This window comes from Hyperolius riggenbachi, chromosome 2 (assembly GCF_040937935.1).
Source record: "Hyperolius riggenbachi isolate aHypRig1 chromosome 2, aHypRig1.pri, whole genome shotgun sequence".
NCBI lineage: Eukaryota > Metazoa > Chordata > Amphibia > Anura > Hyperoliidae > Hyperolius > Hyperolius riggenbachi.
The window spans coordinates 252,335,499-252,357,753 of NC_090647.1; the positions used below are offsets into that span (position 1 = coordinate 252,335,499).

General features: G+C 44.3%; 1 protein-coding gene across 1 annotated transcript in view; it reads left to right on the forward strand.

Moving 5' to 3' along the window:
- The window catches only part of ATP2A3 (ATPase sarcoplasmic/endoplasmic reticulum Ca2+ transporting 3), a 231,029-nt gene that overhangs the window by 203,096 nt on the left and 5,678 nt on the right, over positions 1 to 22,255 (forward strand). Inside the window, exon 21 of the mRNA XM_068268507.1 lies at positions 8,917 to 8,992. Coding sequence (XP_068124608.1) covers positions 8,917 to 8,992 — 76 coding nt within the window. The remainder of the gene's footprint in view (positions 1 to 8,916; positions 8,993 to 22,255) is intronic.

A 22,255-nucleotide genomic window follows, 5' to 3' on the forward strand; every position in this document is an offset into this window, starting at 1 on the left:
TAAATGGGGCCCTAACATCTGGTCATTGAAGTCCACCCCTCCCATGTTAGCATTATAGTCGTGGACGGCGAGGGGTTTTTCAGTGACCTCAGTTGCCCGTTGAATTTGGACTGTCGTGTCTGTGTGAATGGTGGACAGAAGGTAAACGTCCCTCTTGTCCTTTCATTTCACCACGAGCAGGTCATCGGTACACAAGGCAGCCCTCTCCCCCCATGCAAGCCAGGTACTAACGAGCCGTTGGGGGAAGCCCCGGCGACTAGGCCGCACGGTGCCACAGCAGCGGATCCCTTCTATCTTTAAATGCTGATAGAGGGCCACACTTGTGTAGAAGTTGTCCACATAAAGATGGTACCCCTCCTGGAACAAAGGTGACACCAAGTCCCACACAATCTTGCCACTGCTCCCCAGGTAGTCTTGGCATCCGACCGGCTCCAATTTTGAGTCTTTTCCCTCATAGACCCTAAAACCATAAGTATAGCCTGTGGCCCTTTCACAGAGCTTATACATTTTCACCCCATGCCGGGCGCGCTTGCTTGGGATGTACTGTTTGATGCCAAGGCGCCCGGTAAAATGTATGAGGGACTCGTCTACACAGATGTGTGCTGTTCAGGGGTATAAGCATCTGCAAATTTTGATGTCATGTGGTCTATGAGGGGCCGAATTTTATGGAGCCGGTCATAAGCAGGGTGGTTACTTCGATGACAGGTTGTGTTGTCATTGAAGTGCAGGAAGCGCAGGATCATCTCAAATCGTGTCCTGGACATGACAGCAGAGAACATGGGCAGGTTATATATTTGGCGCATAGACCAATAAGACCGCAATACATTCAATTTGACTAGACCCATGTTAAGGAGAAGGCCCAAAAAAGTTTTAAGTTCGGAAACTTGTAGTGGTTTCCTCCGGTAAGCCTGGGTATAGTACTTATCTGGGTTGTCGGTGATGTATTGTGTGGCATAACGGTTGGTCTCAGCCACAATTAAGTCGTAGAGATCCTCTGTGAAGAACAGATGAAAAAAGTCTAGGGCCGTTCCTAGATTATCTGTCTCCACCTGGACTCCAGACTGGGCGGTGAAAGGGGGCAGTACTGGTGCAGCGGAACCAGGGGATTGCCAATTGGGATTTGCCAGCACCTCTGGAAGACTATGGGTAGTACGGGCCCGTTTTCTTGGTGGCTGCGACTCGGGTCTTAATGCACAGGCCACCGAACCAGTTTCAACTTTCATTCTGGTGCTCACCACTTCACCAGGGTCAACGGAAGTACTGGTGCTAGGTCCAGGAGATGCTGCGCTGCTGGTGTATGCCTCACCATGAAACCTTAGACCAGAGCTAGCACCACTCTGCTGCCCTTGAGGCAGATCCTGCACCACCTGCGGTCCAGTGTCATGGGGTGTGGTACGCCTGGCTCTAGCCGAGACCTTAACCTCGTTATCGCTATCGGTCAGCGAGCCACTGCTGTCCACAGGTTCGTACTCTGACCCAGAAGATTCGTCGGATGAGAAGTCCCAATTGTCTTCATCCAACTGGGCCATGTACCTGTACACCTCATCATCGGAATACCCCTTTCTTGCCATGGTGGGCTGCTAAATTTAGGGGGTATTCCTCTGAGACTACCTAGGAAAAAGAGCACCTACCTAGCAAAAGGGAGTACTTGCCGAGCAGGAAGCTGTGGTCACTGAGTTTTGATTTAAAAAAAAAAACAAAACTGATCTTTACAGTACCACAGCTATTGTACAGTGTTTGCAGTGATCAGAAAAAAAAATTCTGTCACTGCGGTGGGGCGGGCTGAACGCAAGTGCAGGCGAACGATCAGGCCTGATCGGCAAACACTGCGTTTTTAGTGGATCCTAGTGACCCTAATATATAGATCTGTGTGCGATCAGTAATGATCACTTACAGATACTATATAGTACCAATGCTGATTAGCGACAGTGATGACGCTAATCAGCGACTAATTAGTGACTGTGGTGCGATGGGCTGAGCGCTAACTGACACTAACACAGGGGCCTAGCTAACTGGCCTAACTGTTAACACTAGTGATACTAAAAACACTGTTCTTAGATCACTAGGATAGAGACCGGGGAAGGGGGGGAGGTGATCAGGGGGCAATCAGACAGCAATGGGGGCAATCAGAAACAATCACAGACAATCAGAGGGCAATCAAGGCAATTACAACACAATTAGAGCCAATAAGAGTGATTAGAGGGCAATCACAGCCAATCGGCGCAATCAAAGCCAATCATGGGACAATCGAAAACCAAACACGGGACAATCGAAGCCAATCACGGGACAATTGACAGGTGATTACAGGGGAGAATACCTGTATACAGTACACGGGGTGGGGGGGGGGGGGTCTGGGAAGGATCTGAGGGTGTGTGTGGGGGGGGGGGTGATCAGGAGCCCCCAGGGGGCAGTTTAGGACCTGATCTAAAAGATAGTGTTGACAGATAGTGACAGGGGGTGATTGATAGGTGATTAGGGGGGTGATTGGGTGCAAACAGTGCTGTCGGGGTGGGCAGGGGGGCAGGATCAGTGTGCTGGTGTGCAGACTCACAGTGCTGCTGTCCTCTCTGGTGGTCGATCAAGCGCTGTGACCACCAGGGAGGAGGCAGCGTGTATAATACGCTTTGTTTACCTAACAAAGCGTATTATACGGTTTCTATTGGCCTATTTAAATTGTTACAACCCGCCGGCGCTGGAGATTGGCTGGCGGGTTGACGTCACATGTGGGCGGAGCCTAATGCCGTCAATGCGCAATCGCCCGCAATCCCCTCCTCCAGGACCCAACGCCAATGTGCGTTACGTGGTCCTGGGGCTGCCACTTTGCCGCCGCCAATCTACAGCGGGCGGTCGGCAAGTGGTTAATACCGGTGGCAATGTTGCAGCTGATAGATTTGTAGTGGCTGATGCAGTACAAGGCTGTGCAAATGTCACTAGGCCACTTCAATTTTCAGCAGCTTCCCATCGATCCGTCAAATAATGGATGTGTCTGATTGATATTTTATTCATAATACAAGCCGTAAATGCCATAGTTTTATTAGATGTTTGTTAGATTCAGTAATCTGAAACATGGGTAATGCTCAGCATACATTGCCTCATCTATGTATGGCCTCCTCTTTACCCCTCACTATTCAGCTCGGGAGACCATGTGCAGTTCTGTGCCGCTTGCATAAATGTTTAATCCTGGTGCATCCTAGATTTAACTACACCGGCTTCACTTTTACAAAGTATTTGCATTGATAGTTGTATGAAATAATAAAAAAAAATTGGGGTAATTCCCTAAACTTCTTCATAATGAATAGTTGAAAGGGCGATAAAATGAATACAAAGAAATTGGGAGCAAAAACAGATCAGTTCTACTGAGCAACCAATCAGATTTGATGAATGCAAAAAGGATTCTGAACAGTTACGTCAGGCAACTGTGTTACTTTTGTTCCAGCCTTCATTGTCAAAGTATTTGTCTTGACAAGTCTGCGCTACTGTAGGTTAGTGGATTTTCAAATGCTATTCTGTAGCTTAGCCACTAGATGTCACTAAAACCATAGTATAGTAACAGTACAGTGTTATGTTTTCAAGAATCTGGTTTGTGTTCATTCTGTAACTTAAAAAATGGATAATCTGTTTAAAGTACCCCTGAACTGTTATAAAAATGTAGAGACTTACCTCAGTGGAGGGAAGCCTCTGGATTATGCAGATGATTTCTGTGCCTTGTTACACCCACTGTTGCAACTAAGGATACCTCTAAACTAAAATGACTGAAGCCAGTCAAATAGGTGTCCTCATTGCTGATCATTGCTGCACGCATCCGGAATGGGCACACACAAGTAAGCTCCGCACATGCCCAGTACAATGAAGTCACACGTACATGGCTTTTTTTCCTCCCTCCATAAGCACTTTGTTCTACCGGTCATGCATGGACTTTACTTGCACATGCCCATTCAGAATTACTTTTGGGGACCCTTTGTTGAAATGGTTGGTTGTAAGAAGATAAGGGAAGCCTTTGGATTGACCAGAGACCTCCCTCTACAGAGTTAATTATGTCATTTTAATAATACTTCAAGAGGAGTTAGTGTTTGAAAAATAGAAATAATTAACGTCTCTTTATGAATCTTAACGAAGTGCATACTTTAGAAATTTTCATAAATAGTTTGAAAATTAAATAATCCAGGACTGGGCAAAAGCAGAGGCTAAAGAGGCTCTGCACCATGAGGGAGCATTCTGCTACTCTCTAGATGCCCAGTTGCCCGGACATCTGCCTTCTCTTCATTCTCCACTCCTGGCACTGGCAGGGACGGCACTAAATAATCCTTCCCAACCAGGAGTCACTAATCAACCTGGCACCTGCTGCCCTTCCTGTGTGTCATCATAAGCTGGTGCCTGGCGCTGTCATCAAAGAGATGACAGGCGTGTGCCAGCTGTGTTGTTACTGTGGTGCTAGGCAACAGTAAGAGGCAAGGTCCCGCTCCTGAGGAACATAAGTGGCACCAACTTTTTGCAGCACTGCCTAGGAGGTGAGCAGCCTCAACCTCTCTTGGATGGGATAACCATGCAGCCCAGTTCCAGGAGGTTGGATCCCATCATGATCGTACAGGACAGGGGAAGGCAGCAGCAGTAAGTGCCGTTATCCCAACATTTGAGCCTATGTCATTGAAGAAAGATGTATGTTCCACATGTTGATTTGATTGATAGCCAAACCGTTAGTATAGAGGTACATTTCTGCAATATTAACCTGCTTATTTAGCTCAGAGCAAGCTCCCCTTAAAGTCCAAGCTAAGTTTTTTTTATCCTACACTATTTTTTATAAACCGTTTGCTCAGTTGACAGAAAAGCAATCAATGCTCCACAGGTCAACTCTTACATTTTAGCAAGTCATTGCCTATTCTTACTTTGATATGTTATGCATATAGTAACATAAGAAATAGTAGTGAATAAGAGGCAAATAGGAAATGCTAAATAAGAGCTATTCATAGCAACAAGCTATGAATATTTGATTAATACTTTTTAGGGGATTTATTATCATTATCAACAGTAAAGCTGCATCTGAGCTGCTATAACCCCCTATCTGCTTAAGCTCCACTCACAATTCTGTGGGAACTACCACAGCCTCATTCCTCAGTGTATGCATTGGCCACAATTCTCTAAGATCATGCTAGTGATAAGGCAAGTGAAAACTTATCACCACATATTGATCTGTATTTTAAGTGTTAATTTCACTAAAGAAGCTCGCCTTATTAACATTTAGCGATGGGCTTTCACGGTGAGAGTACTATCTTATCACTTCAGTTTTTAAAAGGACAACTATCAATAAAATGTCTTTTGTATGAAAAAAAACAAAAAACTCATTGACATGTTTAATTGTGGCTCCTTTCATCAACGTTACGCTTTTTTAAAAAAATCCAGTAAGTGATAACAAAAATTCAGGCAAACCTGCATTGCACAGAAGGCACTGATGGCGTCGCCAGGAAGCAGAGCATACCAAGTGGAAAAGGGGAGGCAGATGAAATCACAGCCTCTTAGGTTGTGCTATTCCCTAGTTCTTTCAGTTTCCCTGCAAGAGCTGTTGCAGTTTACCCTTAGTTATGGTGATTATGGCTGCCAGGTGCCACCGATCACCATAAAACAAATGTGCAGAGAAGCCTTTTGTCTCTCCAGGGGGACTGACCTAAGCAGAAGATAAGGAATCAACAGGGCTGTCAAAGAGCCGATTGAGAAAACTGCAGTCGCATAGTGTGCCCTTTCAACTGCTGTTCTGAGATTTATGGCCCATACTCACGGGCTACAATTGTCGCCGCAACATGCGGCGCGCGCGTGTTGCGGCGACAGGTCGCCCGTGAGTATGCGGCGTTGCACGGGCGTGCACCCCGAACTGTCGCTCGTCGCTGATGTTGCCAGGCGATTGAACCGCTCAATCGCCTGGTGACAGTTGCCGCCGCAACTGCGCCGCATCTGTCGCTAGTCCGCGTGAGTATGCGGACTAGCGACAGCACCCTCTATCCACAACACGGAGCTTCCGGCGGCGGGGGAGGAGCGTCGGCGACAGCTTCCGTCTCTCAGCTGATCCCTCTTCCGCGTGTGTACGCGGAGGGAGCTGGCAATGAGCTGTTGCCGGCCTGTCGCGCACACGCTCACGTGTGCTGGCGACAGGCCACTTTTGTCCCTCGTGAGTATGGGCCATTAGGGCTTGATTCACTAACCAGCACTAAGTGTTAGCGCCAGAGTGAAAAGCCACTTAGTGCACGAAAAGTAGCTTTGCGTGCACTAATAGTCGCGCAAAGCTACATTGCGCCAAAATCGTCGCACTGCGCGCTATACGTGGTGCGCCGGTAACGTTGCGCGGTACGACGATAATGTCACATGCGGTGCGACGAAAACAGGGCATATGGTGCCCTTGAAATGTCGCACCAGTGCACCCTAAAGGTCACACCGTCGGGTGCACTGGTGCAAAGTTAAAGGGGTACCATATGCCCTGTTTTCACCACACCGCGCGACGTTTTCAGCGTAATTACTAAGCGCTGCAGTTTGCACGTCTTAACCCTTAAGACATCCAAACTGCCTTAGCACCCTTTAGTAAATCAAGCCCTTATTGTGCCTGATTGACAAAAAGTAAACAAGTGAATCCCAGGAATGCAAAGGAGGAAGCACACTTTACAGTATTATAAAAATGCTTTGATGATCACAAATAAACACACAAGGTAATGATCACAGCCACTGCTGACCTGTGAACAGACTTTTTTTTTCTTTCTTTCAAAAGATGGTTGTCCTTTAAGTTATCACCTCTGTAGTTATTCTTACATGCAGTAGATAGTGGAGGGAGGAGCACAAGCAAGCAGGATGTAGCATCATCCCTCCTGCAGCCTCCTCTGCCAGTGAGATTATAGCTAACCTGCAGCTTATGTGTGGCAGCCAGGGAAGGAGACAGAGAGTGGCTTTGTGTGTCTGATGTACTGTATGTGTGTATACCTACACTTGATGTCTCTCTCTACCTCCCTCCCTGTGTGCCTGCTGTGTATTTCTCTCTATACAAAGTCCCTTTTTGCATAAAATACAAAAAATAAAGCAGACCACTCAGAATCCACCATTTTACATTGCAGTCTCTCTAGTAACACTCCACTTAATAACAACTTGGGCCAGGTTATAATGCCTCACACCCTTTACAGTTGTTATCACTTGCATTCCTCTCAGTGAATTAACAACAAAAATTTAGGATTTAGTCGTTAAAGGGACACTTAAGCCAAATTAAAAAAATGAGTTTTACTCACCTGAGGCTTCTACCAGCCCCCAGAAGCTGTCCGGTGCCCACGTAGACTTGCTCCGATGCTCCTGGCCCCACCGGCAGCCACATCCGGTTTCAGCGGCAGGAGCCGACAGGCCGGGAACGCGAGTGACTCTTCACGTTCCTGGCCGTAATAGTGCCCTCTATGCTGATATAGCATATATCATATGACAGCATAGAGGGCGCTATTACGGCCAAGAACGCAAAGAATCGATCGCGTTCCCGGCCTGTCGGCTCCTGTCGCTGAAACCGGATGTGGCTGCCGGTGGGGCCAGGAGCATCGGAGAAAGTCTACGTGGGCACCGGACAGCTTCTGGGGGCTGGTAGAAGCCTCAGGTGAGTAAAACTCATTTTTTTAATTTGGCTTAAGTGTCCCTTTAACGACTAAATCCTAAATTTGATGTTCATTTAACCTCTTGAGGACCACAGGCTTACACCCCCCTAGTGACCAGGCGATTTTTTTTTTCTTACTATACAGCACTGCGCATCTGTAACAATATCGCTCACCATACAACTGGGCCCGCAAATTAATTGTACTTCATTTTCTTGACACTAAAGGAGGATTTTTTTTGGTGGTCTCTGATTGCTGCAGCAATTTTTTTTACTAAATTTTTTTTTTTTTTTTTTTTTTGCAATAAAAACCTTTTTTTTTTTTTTTTTTTGTTTTTTTTTTTTGTTTGCATGAAGTAAATTGCTTAGAAAATACTACATTATTAATCACAATGGTGATAACAGTAAAAACAGCTCAGAATTATTATTAAAAAACAGGAAATAAGATAAATTGTGGCCAAGGCTTCCAGGCTGTGGCCACCTCTTCACGTGTGCAGACAATCTAGGTTCCAATAATAGGAAAGAGTAGCATCACATGGTAGGCTTGTGCGCCACTTGACCTCAGACATTTCTGCAGCCCTGGCACTCTGTGTATGATTTAGATGCACTGTGGAAGATCTGTCATGCAGGGTTATGGCCAATCAGATACTTAGTCTCATACACAGGCTGGATGATTCTCAGCCGAGGCGGTCGATTACGTCAGTCTCTGCCGAGAATTCAGTGTGTGTACAGCAGCCCCCTAACCCTTCAGCCACTTGACCAAAGATCCGCCTGGCGAATCGATTCAACTGAGCAATATTCTCTCCACTCACCTCACCCTCCAAGTGACTTTACTCCTGCTCTGTCAGCCTCTCCCAAACACCCCATCCCGCTTAGCATTAGAACATGTTGTTAGCCTTCAGGCTAGCAACACATCTGTACAATGTCAGCCCTGCAATATTGCCCAAGGAATCAAGTACCGAATTGAGTAATGGATCAGCAATTGGGTTACTCTAGTGCAGTGATGGCTAACCTTGGAACTCCAGCTGTGGTGGAACTACAAGTCCCATGAGGCATTGCAATACTCTGACAGCTCTAAGCATAACTTGGGAGACAGAGGCATGATGGGATTTGTAGTTTTGGCACAGCTGGAGTGCCAAGGTTAGCCATCACTGCTCTAGTGCATGAGGCTTGGGGCAGCTGACTGCTGGTCTCTGTCTGTTTTTCTTAAGTGCTGTTTCTGAGCAGCAACCTGTTTAGCTGTTCTCACAGTTTTTCAGGTTGAAAGTAAACAGTTGTCTGTAATATGTATTTACTCTCACTTTTTTCATTTCTAGGCTTACTTAAAACTGTAGAGGAGTCTTGGAATGGGACTGCTGTGACAAAAACCTCCAAAAGTCAAGACCAAACTGGGTGACTGCCTGTTTACTGTTTTTACCCCCTTTGTACCACTGTAAATAGTGTAAATAGTGTTCATTTTTCTGAGAGATACCAGTAGTTCAGGTTCTTAATCAAAGCCAATATACAAAGAGCTGTTGTAAAAACAGTGGTCATTTTGTGTTGCAACAAATTTGGGACAAGATGCATAAGCTATATTTTTTCTTATATACTGTACCTATAAAGGAAACCTATAGTGCTAGAGATATGGAAGTTCCTTCCAGTATTCCCTTTTAAAAATGACTGCTTCTCTTTGGCGGTTGTTGACCCTGTGCCTAAAACACTTTGAGCCACTGACAATATTCAGTTGTTCTGACTTAAAGGAATACTATCGATGTATGCATTTATTTTTAAATGCTGTATGTTGTAGCACACATTAGGACAAGTACTAGGAGCAATTGGATTCCTCACACAGCTGTTCCTCTCAGCTGTAAAATCCTCCGTCAGTTTTGGCGTCGGTGTTGGATACAAAATGTATCTAAATACTGAGCTCCCAGAGGGCTAGACCATGTCTCTGCACAGGGGAGTTGCTATCAACTCCTCAGTTTATAGTTTATCACCTTGCTGAAAGAATCTTATTGATATGGTGGTAAGGGGTTAAAGATTCTAGTAAGGTGTGTTTATTATCTTTGCTTCTCTTGACTGATAAAGATACTAATAATGCTAATTGTAGACAGTGGTCTGCCCCTCTCAGCAGCTTGTAAAGTGGATGCAGCCTGGAGTGAATCATCACAAGCAGGCAGCCAGGCAACCAGTCTCAGTGTAAACACAGACTAGTGTTATAGCTAGTTATATTACAGCAATATTACAGCTCATTTAGTTACCTGTTACCACCTCAGATCAGCCTATTTCTCCTCATGTCTCCTGCATGCTGTGAGTGACAGTGAAATATATTTGTGAGCTGTGTGACAGAGTAACCAAGCAGCTCAGGGTGACCCAAACTCAGGGGCGTCTCTAGCCATTTTGTCACTCCAGGCGAGAAATCCTGTGCGCGCCCCCCAGCCCCATACCCCCCACCCCGTGGTGAACACCACCCCTTTGGTGAACCCCACCCCCCAAGACCCCCGAAAATCATAATACAGCAGCGTTTCACCAGAAGATACACTTCTTGCGGCATGGGATCACCAGAAAATAGTTGTAATGCAGCAGAGCGGTTCACCATAAAATATACTTATTGCGGCATGCACTCACACACACACACACACAATATACACATGCACACACACACACACTCACACACACACACTCACACTCACACACACTCACACACACTCACACACACTCACACACACTCACACACTATACACACTCACACACACTCACACACACACACACACACACACACACACACACACACACACACACACACACACACACTACACACACACACTATACACACACACTATACACACACTCACACACACACTCACACACACTCACACACACACACACACTACACACACACTACACACACACACTACACACACACACTACACACATACTACACACACACACTCACACACTACACACTATACACACACACACACACACACACACACTATACACACACACACACACACACACACACACACACTCACACACACTCACACACACACACACACTACACACACACACTACACACACACACTACACACATACTACACACACACACTCACACACTACACACTATACACACACACACACACACACACACACACACACTATACACACACACACACACTATACACGCGCGCACACACACACACTATACACACACACACACACACACACACTATACACACACACAGCACACAGTAGATATACACTATACACACACACACACTATGCTGCTACCAGGGGAGGACTGGGACCTTTTGGCCTGTGGGGAAACAGACTTGAGGCCCATTATCATGGCAGCCTCAGCCCAAATTATCAAGTCGCATTTGCAAATTGCTAGCGATTTCTATTGCAATTTTGTCGTGCACTAGCCCAGAGAGAGGAGGAGTGGAGTGAGACTGAGAATTATTATTATTATTATTGATTTATAAAGCGCCAACATATTCCGTGGTGCTGTACAAAGTGAGAAACAAACATGGGGTACATAATACAGACAATGGTGTACACTAATATACAAGATACATAAATAATGACAAAATACAAAAAATGATACAACATACAGAATACAAAATACAGTAGTGGTAATGACAGTGATAAAAATAACATGATGAATAAAATGTATAATGATTTCCAAGACACAAAAGGGGGAGAGAGCCCTGCCCTTGCGAGTTTACAATCTAAAGGAGAATAGCAGGAGATGGAGAAGAGAGCTAATCTGTATTGCAGTCCCACATTACACAGAGACTAGTTGCCGGTAATAGGACTGCTGTCCCTGCCAGTCTCCCACACAAGTCAGAAGCAGCCCTCCTGGAGTCTAGGAACTGTCAAAACTTTTCAACCTGTTTAACACCTTATCTGCACATGCAGTCATTATAACAATGGGGAGAGACAAGACAGATGTTTTCCCAGGGACCCTCCAGGCAAGCTCTGCATCATGCTGTGTATATTTACCAGCTTGCCTGTCCTCTAATTGCACTTTTATCAGCTAGCCTAGTGTTTCACATTGCTGTACAACCACAAACCTGAATACACCAGACCATCCCTAAATCACTGAATAAAAGGCGGCCTGGGGGGCAGTCCTTCCCTGGCTGCTAATCCTGCTACCCTCAGTCTCTACATCCACTCAGTTACCAGTAGCAGAGAGAGAGGAACTGAATGAATCAGTGAATCAGAGTGAAGAGTCAGGACTCAGAAGCTGATGCTGTACTCGGAGCCTTCTCTCACTGACTCATTACTGTGGTTCTTTGAATCATTGAGCTGAAGAAACTGAATTAATCAGTCAGTGAATCCAGTTATGAGTCCAGTCAGGTGCTGCTGTTAGCTGCTGCTGTGTACACTGATACCTGAGTGGGCTGAGAGGCATTTCTTCTCTCACTACTCAGCAGCGCTCCTGGCTCCGCCTGCCGCTCTAGGCAGGAATTTATAGCTGCCTGGTGGGTGAGACGGCTCTGCCCAAACTACTATGAGCTGTGTGAGAAATGAATTTTTAACCACTTCACCCCCCCAGTGCTAAATTTCTCCGTCCCTCTGCGCACCGCTTCACCCCCAGGGACGGAGAAAGGCGCACTTGTTTATTTACTTGCTGGGAGTGGGCGGGGAACTCTCGCGCGCACTCCAGCCAGCCCGCACAGCAGGTGACTAATTGGATGTTAGGAACGAGCGTTCCTAAATCCAATTAGCCTCGCCGATTGCGAGTAGAATGAAGACGGCTTTAAACAAAAGCCGTCTTCATTCAAAACAATGTAATGTAAACAAATGTGCAGCGCGCGATCGCGCGCCCCCGCGACCCGCGTGCGCACACACACCCCGGCTCTGCAGTACAATGATTGGTTATGGAGACTCTCCAGTCCCCAATAACCAATCATAGTACATAAATACTACAATGGAGGCAGCGCTGAAAGGTAAAAATAGCGCTGGTGTTTCAGGGGTAAAACCCCTCAGTTGTGAAATGGTTAAGCAGAAATAGAGGGAGAGAGACCTGGGTGAATAAATAAAGTGCCCCTAGCACTAGTGGTAATGTGTACACTAATATAGAGTATTAAAAAAAAAGTAGTTTCAATCGATAGTATTTCTTTAAAGAACTGTCGCGAAAATCTTAAAATTTTAAACACATACAAATAAGAAGAATGTTTCTTCCTAAGTAAAATGAGCCACACATTACTTCTCTCCTATGTTGCCAGCATTTACAGTAAGCAGTAGAAATCTGACATTGACAGGTTTTGGGCTAGTCCATCTCTCCATAGGGGATTCTCAGCATGGCCTTTATTTATTTTTTTATAAAGACACTCCCTGAAAAAGATTTATACAAAGATGCTGACAGCTTTCCTGCTCACCGTACACTTTTTTGGCCGTTGGACGGAGCAACAGCCATTCACTAAGTGCATTTTGAAAATAACGAAATCCCTGTGAACCCCCATGAGGAGATGGGCTAGTCTAAAACCTGATGGTTCTGTCAGATTTCTACTACCAAAGTAAGTGACTACAACAAAGGAGAAAAGTGATTTGTGGCTCATTTTACTCTGGAAGAAATGTACTTCTTAATAGTTTATGTTTACATATATTTTAAATTTTAGGATTTTCGCGACAGAGGTCCTTTAAAGTCTAACTGTTTTGGCTGCATACTTCACCAAGGTAATACATTGAAGTCAGTCAGTATGAAAGATCGAAGCCAAAGCTGCTTTAATTTCATGTTCACTAATAATAATCCGAACATTTGTATAGCGCTTTTCTCTCTTCACACTATCCAGCCACTGCGTATATAATATAATTCCAATATTTGTATAGCGCTTTTCTCCTGTCGTACTCAAAGAGCTTGCGAGACAGCCACTAGAACACACTACGTAGGCAGTTGCAGTCTTGCCCGAGGTCTCCTTACTGAGTAGGTGCTTGCTTAATAAACAGGAAGAGCTGAGCTTTGAACCCAGGTCTCCTATGTAAGAGGCAGAACCCTTAACCATTACACTATCCAGCCACTTTGACTACAACAAAGTGTACAGCTTGCAATGGATGAAGGTATTAATTTGGTGCAATATACAAAAAGATCAAAGATGTCATCAGGGCAACCATTGTGATTAAAGACACGAGTTCAGGAAGTAAGACACACAGGATAAAGGCATTAATGGCAGTAGTAGTGAGCAGGAACCACACTGTTTTTGGCCTAGGATGAGTGCACACATTGTTTCATGTAAACACTGCTTATCTGTGTACTTCCGATTATAATGTGCAATATGCTCAGCTGTCTCATGCAATACATTTCTACCAGGTCCAAGTGAAATGCCAATAATCATTGGTAGAGTTGCCTCAGGTTGTATAGGAAAAGCCAATGGGATAATGGTAGGAGTTTGATCAGCTCACAGACGTCTTAATATTCATTATAACCAAGCTGCATATGACTTTCACAGAGGAAGTCATTATTGCAAACAAAGCCAGTCAGGTATTGCAAAAATGGCTTATGTGCAATACACAAAATATATGCACTGCAAATTCTGATATATTTCACACAGTTTGCTCTGAACTAGGGTTCTATGTGGATAGACTCGGTGAATGACTAATTACTGATGTATTAACTCGCATATCTAAGCCGTAACTGCCCAAAGAAATCCTATAAATTGTGGGCTAAATAAGAAAGCAGTTCTTAAAGCAGTTTAAGGACAATTATGCTGTGATTTAGCGCCCACATATTACGCAGTGCTGATGGGGGTCTTCTCTATTTCTTTCACTATTCTTTTCTGCTTTTCTTCTATCCTTTCTTTGTCTCTCTCTCTCTCTCGCTCTCTCTCTCTCTCTCTCTCTCTCTCTCTCTCTCACACGTTTAATGAGGAAGTGTTCCTGACAGTGCTCCATTGCTGTCAGTTGTCTTTCTGCATGTTAAAAACGCAGTCAAATGTGAACTAACCCGTTGATTAACCGTGGTTCTGTTATCCTATGCAGTTATCCTAAGTGCACAGAAAAACAGACAAGTGTGAATCCAGCCTGAGGGCCTGTACACACTGCTGTGCTTGCGCTGCGCTTTTCAAATCGCAAGGTCTATAAAAAAAATAATGAAAATCGTGGAGACCTGTACACACTGGTGCGATGCGCTTTTCCTATTCTCATGAAGGCTTGCGATTTAAAAATCGCATGCAATTTTAAAAGCGCAGCAGTGTGTACAGGCCCTAAATCTGTAATTGCATGCCCTAGTCTTTTCTCAGCTTTTGAAATGTAACCGAATGTTGCTGTAAAAGAAGTGAAGCCATTTATTCACAGGAGAGGGGACTGGATAGGCTAATGTTGTTACATCATCTGAGAAAGTATACAGAAGCAGAGAAAATGGTTACACAACACACTAGCAACCAGTGATTCCTACAGATAAACAGTCCCAGCACCCCATTGAAATACAAGTCCAAAAAGTCCCCGTAGCCACACCACCTCACAATCCATGTTCTCTTCAGCACAGCCAATTAACTACCGATTGGGTGGATGGGATTAAAGATGCAGAAGGCTATTTGGTATGTGTGGGGAAGTGTTCACATGGCCTAGCTGTTGATGTGTGCTGACTCTTCTGGTCTCTGGAAAATATAATCTTAACCTCCTGAGCGTTACGTCACTCAGGTTTTGCTCATTTCTGTCCCCAGCTTAATTTGATTTATTGGCTCCAAAACGTCTAGCTAGCACTAGGCTAGCTAGTACACGTGTCCGGCACCCTCTGATCGCCGCCCCCGATTATACATTACCCAGCCTTGATCCAGCGATCAGCGCAGCCTCCCCGGACAGCTCCGCTCTTCTCTATGGGGAGGATCGAACATGACGTCGCCGACGTCCTGCCCAGACCCGATCCTTCCCATAGAGAGACCGGAGCTGTGATGGGAGGCTGCGCCGATCGCTGGAGCCAGGGGGGATAACGTATTGACTGGCTGGATCGAGGGGGGGGGGGGGGGGGGGCGGCGGGTGCCGAACATGTGTACTAGCTAGCCTATTGCTAGCTTAAGGTTTTGGAGCAAATAGATCAAATTAAGCATGGGGGACTCCTGGGGCCACCAAGCGGTATGCCCAACACAGTGTCGGGCATACCGCTAAGGAGGTTAAAGGACAAGAGGATGATGATCTGAGAAGGATATGGAGACTGCCATATTTATTTCCTTTTAAACAACGCACATCGTCTTGCTGACCGGCTGGTCTTCAGCCTCTAATGCTTTAAAGAGACACTGAAGCGAAATTTTTTTTTTTAATGATTTGTATGTGTAGTACAGCTCAGAAATAAAACATTAGGAGCAGAGACATAAGTATAATGTTGTTTCCAGTACAGGAAGAGTTAAAGAGACCCCAGTTGTTATCAATGCAAAAAAGCCATTGAGCGCTACAACTTTCAAAGTCGCAGAGAGCTCTTGAGTTCTGCAGGTTGTTATCTCAACTGTCAGTCAAGGATTTTGTTTTTCTCTGCCAAAGGACAGGTCAATAGTTAACAGCCTGCTCTGTAAAAACATTTAGAATGCTGAGTGTTGTGTAAACTGTACATATTAGAGAATGATGCAATGTTAGAAAAAACACAATATAACTGAAAATAAAAATATGAAAATATTTTCTTTGCCACTAATCTTCTAGTAATTATACGTACTACACAACCAATTCATTATATCATATTTTTTTTTTCACTTCAGTGTCTCTTTAAATAAAAACGTAAGTGATCTAAAAAAAAGTGTTTCACTTACCTGGGGCTTTTACCAGCCCCCTGCAGCCGCCCTATGCCCACGCCGTCATTTAAAGCTAATGTGACCCCATATTTAAATAAAAAAGTCAAATACTCACCTAAGGAAAGGGAAGGCTCGGTGCTGCTCTGGCTCCCCCGTTCCCATCCACCACCGCGGGGACTTCGGAAGTCTTTGGGAGCCGAGTCCTCCTGAAGACAGGCGGCGCACACGCGAGTGCGTCATAGAGGGTGCTCGCGCGTGTGCAGTGTAGAGCGGCCCATCTTCAGGAGCACTCGGGCTCCCGAAGCATTTCCGAAGCCTCCCTTCGGCGAGGGAACAGCGATATTTGACCGAAACGGTTGAATACTGATACGGGGGAGCCAGCGCAATGACGAGGACCGGGAGAGGAGAGGGAAAGCTCTATGGGAAACGGAGCCTCCCTCTCCTTAGGTATCTGACTTTTTTATTTAAATATGGGTTCCCATTAGCTTTAAGGATCCTCCAGCCCCTCGCAGCCACTAAGTTGTCCCTGTCGCTGGCCACTGCGGGTCCTCGTTCGCGCTCCCACCACTGGGAGCAGCCTACGCAGGCACAGTACAAGAAATTCTCTACCGGCCCTGCACAGGATGCTCCGGGCAATGGGAGCGTGAACGAGGACGGGCACGGCCAGGGCCAAGCAGGCGCAGTGGCTGTGGGGTCCGGAGGATCCTTGAGTTGACAGTGAAGGCACAGGCCGGCTGTAGGTGGCTGGTAGAAGCCCCAGGTAAGTTTTTTTTTTTTTTTTTTAAGATCACTCAAGTTTCCCTTTAAAGTGTACCCAAGATGAATAGATATAAAAGTTTTATACATGCCTGGGGCTTCCTCCAGCCCCCTCCGCAGCGATCCCTCCCATGCTGTCTTCCATAGCTCCCAACTATCCCTCTTTTGGAGGGACAGTCCCTCTTTGGGAAGCCAGTCCCTCTGTCCCTCTCTTCCTCATTTGTCCCTCTTTCAGGACTCCTGTACACATCTATTTAAATCAATGTATTTTTCTACTGAAAAATGTGATATAGATAGACTCTAAACTTCATTCCCATCCTTCAAATCGATACATTTCTTATTTTCATATGTTAATATAATTGTAAATAAACCAGGATAGAAAGGACTAGTGTGGTTTGAAATATAAAACGACATATTTCTCTTATGCAATCTTTATGGTATGCGTGACTAGGGGTGTGCAGGGGCGTGGCTTAAATGTCTTCCTTTCTTATCTCAAAAAGTTTGGAGGTATGCGTCTTCCTCCACCTCCACGTTCTCCCAGTAGAAGCCCCGTTGGCTTGGCCAGTTGAAGCAGTCGTAGTTCACTCGTGCCCCTGTCTCGCTTCCGCTGCTGGGAGCATTCTGCGTCTGTGCAGTGTGATTTAGACACTACTTATGCATGAAAGATCATCAGGACAGCCAGGTAACTGGTATTGTTTAGAGGGAAATAAATATGGCTACCTCCATGTTGTTCCTTTGTGTCCTTTAAAAACAAGCATTCTAAATGAGTGCCCAAAAGTGGTAATGTTTGAGTTTCAGGGCCAGTCCCCTTAAGTGTGGCATGAGTGCACAGCCAGAAGCATAGTATAGGAAATACTATGGTAGAAAAATAGATTATGCCCTGGGATGAAATTTGGAAACTATTAGCAAGCGTATTACATTTGCTCTGGAGTTGATTCTTGTGCTTATAGTTGAAGCGTGAATAGAACACTATAGATTCCGTGATGTGGCATTAGTCCAAACACAGGTGATCTGTACTTGGAAGAAATCTGTTCTCATGTAAACAGTCAAACCTTTACCCAGTATGAAAGGAACTTTTACTGTATGGCTATTTGACTATCAGTGACACCAGTGAAAGGTAATGGGCATACTATAAGTCTTCCCTGTCATAACTGTGTACTTTAGTATTCAAACTTAGATCATTCATGCAGTGCTTTATATTTTCCATTACTGCTTGTACAGAAAGGGTTAGGAAACATCACGTGAACCTGTATATCATGTATGTGCTCCTTTATGTATGTCTTGATATCCTAAAATGGCAGTGCACTCAAGCACAGACATAAATAGACTACCGTAACAGTCTAGACTATACTGACAGAAACACTTGCACAGGGGCATTGTACTGCTACCACAGTTTCCTTGATCCCTGGGGTAAACACTTAACTGTTTTTTAAGCCCACAGATCAGACTCTTCTTGTTGCACATTTTTCATATTAGTAAATAAACAGTGTTTTCTTTGAGCTCTTCTGAACATTTTTGTAGCTGTTGGTGTAGACTATAGTAGGGTGTCAAGACGACTAGGACAAAGTTGGGGACTAGATTGTGAGATCTTCTGAGGGACATCTAGCAAAATGTCTAGGTCTTCTGGAAAGCACTGCGGAATATGCCAGGGCTAGATAAATGCATTATAATAATCATAATGTATATTCCTATTAAGCACACATAGTGAATGTATTGTGTGGAAGTGATTTTATCTGTGCCTCTCAGATATTTATTTTTTTCTTTTCTGCTCCGTCTCCTTGCTTTGCTTTATAACTCAGTACATAAAAGGTAAGAGAAATGCTTTGTGCTGTCACTCATTGAAGTGGTAATGTTTGTGAGCAGTCATCTTTATCACTGCATGCATGATGGCTACTCTGCTACTTCATGGTCAGTAGGTCATAGAACTACTTGTGCTGTTGCCATAAGATGCAGAAATGTTCATCTTGACTTGCGATCCTGTGTCAGAGGTCCTAAGGCTTTGCCAGCTTGAGAACTACATTCAGATACAACAAATGGTTTATCAAGGAAAGAATTTGTGAGCTTCTATGGTAAGTGTAACAGAGAGCTCACTGACTAAGCAAAGATATCACCTTTACTGCAGAATGAGAAACAGAAGTGTACGGAATTTCACAGTAACCTGTTATCTTCATCTGTGTATCTCTGTATGTGTGGATGCTATAAACCTGCTGTGGCAAATTATGTCTTACAAGCATATTGTATAAAAAATACATAATTGACAAACTGACTACAGTCAATTTCTCATCCTGATATTTAATTTACATAAAAAGTAAGATTCAAACCAATGAGGAAGAAAACTTACTGTGGGGTATGCGTACCAATAATGACAGACCAAAAATAGTATTAAAAATATGTAGAAGTACTTTGTTGAATACAACATTTAACCACTTAATGACAAGTTGACTTATAAAAACGTCCTGCTAGAGCCTTTTAATGGCTCCAGGATGTTTTTAAGTTAGACAGTGCTGCTGCCGATGTGCGCGTGCACGCTCCCACATTCCCGTGCATCCCCTGTGCACATGCACATGAAAATAGTGGGGAAAAAAACACCAAAGAAAAAATACACCTTTATTTCCAAATACTCTATTGTCACCATATTTTGTACTAGGGACATAATTAAAATCTTATGATAACCAGAACAAATAGGCAGATAAAATGTGTGGGTTTTATGCACAGTCGCAGTGTTTATATTAAAACTATAGGGGATGAAATTGGAGAAATCGCGTATTTTTTCATTTTTTCCTTATTTTCCCCTTTAAAATGCATAGAAAATAAAGTAATTACTGAAAACAAATATCTACCGCAAAAAACCCAACTGATATAGATCATTTCATTGTGATTAGTAGTGATTAAGCTATTGGCAAATGAAAGGGATGAGCACTGAAAGGTGAAAATTGCTCTCGCCCGTTAGGGTAAAAACACTTTTGGTGTGAAGTGGTTAAACATGTTAGAAAGCTGTCTGTACTCTGTCATTTCCCCCCGCCATGTCCTTAAAAAGTAATACTGAATTAGCAAGTAATGTGTGAATTAGCAAGAAAAGAAGCAATAGCCAGTTTGGAATTATCGTAGGTATGAGCTGAGATTGTTTAACCAAATCCTTTTTGTGCTAAAATGTTAGTGTTGCGCCCAATCGGACGGCAGCAGACTGTAAAGGGATCCCAATTCCTAAAACTATGAATATAAAAACTTACAGATTGCGCTTGTCCAATGGAAATAAAAATATTTAATAAAAGGTATGATAACCTGAACAACTTTATATAAAAGGGCTTTTGCCCAATGGCATAAATACATGTAGAATAATATCATAAAACACTCAAACCAGTCCTAGACTGCTTAATGACAGTATAGCATATTATAGTAATAACTCTGCTCTAAGAGGTTAGTAGCTCTTGCATAATGAAGCGGTGGAAATGATTGCAATGATGAGTATCCCAAGCATGAGTTGGTATCTGTAAAGCAAACAAGCGTAGAGTATTTCCAAGCGTGCTAGCAAATAGGATGTTGATGCATGCAGAGATAAACAAAGTGTTGGCACGATCGGCCTGTTGAGGTGCTGACAGGCAAGTGAAACCAAACAACGTATCTTTAGGATTGGAGTGGTCAATATTCACTGGATTAGATAAGGAACGATCTCACCCTCCGCTGATGTGGTATCCTTTGATGATAAGTCCTCTAGCGGATAGTATCTTCCGGGAAGCCGCTCTATCTCATCAGCCCCGGCCGGCGGCTAGGTGAGAGAGACTTGATCTGCAATGCAGTATCGGGCAAGCGTGCCCGGCTCCCTAGGGGTCCGGATGGCGTGGGTGGCGTAGATCTTGCAAGCCTCCAACTCGGCAAACTTCCGTCCTGCTCGCACCGCCGGTCCGGAACTCCGACACACCTCCTTCCCCTATGCGGCGTGACGTCACGACTCTAGCCTCCGCTGACGTTTCGAGAGGAACGCCTCTCTTTCTCAAAGCTTGGCTGCTAGGGGATAGGAGGGTGGCTCTTTATACTGTGTAGTAGATAGAATTATTGAAAGGCATACAGCTCAAGATCCTTATTCAATCCATGCGGAACTAGTGTGTTCAAATTGTATATCCACATGGTTTCACGTCTGGACATTTCTAATAAAAAGTCTCCACCTCTCCATGATCTTGCCACTTGTTCAATAACACAGTATGTGGATCCTTTAAAGGAACAGCTGTGTTCCGTCCTATAGTGCGCTGATAAAGGGTGTTCTTTATTACCCTTTTTAATGTTAGTGCAATGTTCACTTAATCTTTCTTTTAGGGCACGTTTTGTTCTGCCCACATAGTGTTTTGAGCAGGGGCAGGTTAGCACATAGATGACCCCTTTTGTATCACAATTTGTTACATTTCTCATGCTGAATGTTTCATTCCCAGATGTGATCTGATAGATCCTTTCTATGGGGGAACTCAATTCCTTACATGCTCTACAGAATCCACATCTCTTAAAATATCCCTTAATCTTCTTTATTCCTGGTTTCTTAATGGTGGGTGCTAATAAGTTGCCTAAATTCCTAGATTTTTTGAATATTACTTGTGGATATTCCGGTAATAGGGGGGTGAGTACAGGATCTTCCCTTAATAAGCCCCAATGCCTTCTCACTATATTTCTCACCTTCAGAGCTTGGGAGGAGTATCTCATAACCACACTTGGTTGCTGAAAAGTGTGGCCAATTGGGTTCTCTCTCTCTTCCAGTAGGGCCGGTCTTACAGTGCATATAGCCTGTTCCCTAGCTCCTAAAATGATATCCTGTGGATATCCTTTATGTTCAAATCTGGCTTGCAGAACTTGAGCCTCTTTTTCAAAATCATCTACTTTTGAACAGTTTCTTCTAAGCCGTAGAAACTGGCCCTTCGGAATATTCATCAACCACTTATAGTGGTGACAACTATCTATGTTGATGTAAGTATTAGTATCTACTGGTTTTAGGTATGTTTTGGTTAAAATACTGCCCTCTTCTTGATACACCGTCAAATCTAAAAAATTGACCTGCTGTCTACTGAATTCAGCAGTGAATTGGAGGTTATAATGATTGTCATTAATCCAATCTATAAATGCATCGAGACTAGCTCGAGTCCCTTGCCAAATGAAGAATGCATCATCTATAAATCTCCTCCAGAGCACCAGGGAGGATCCGGGGCCCTCTGGC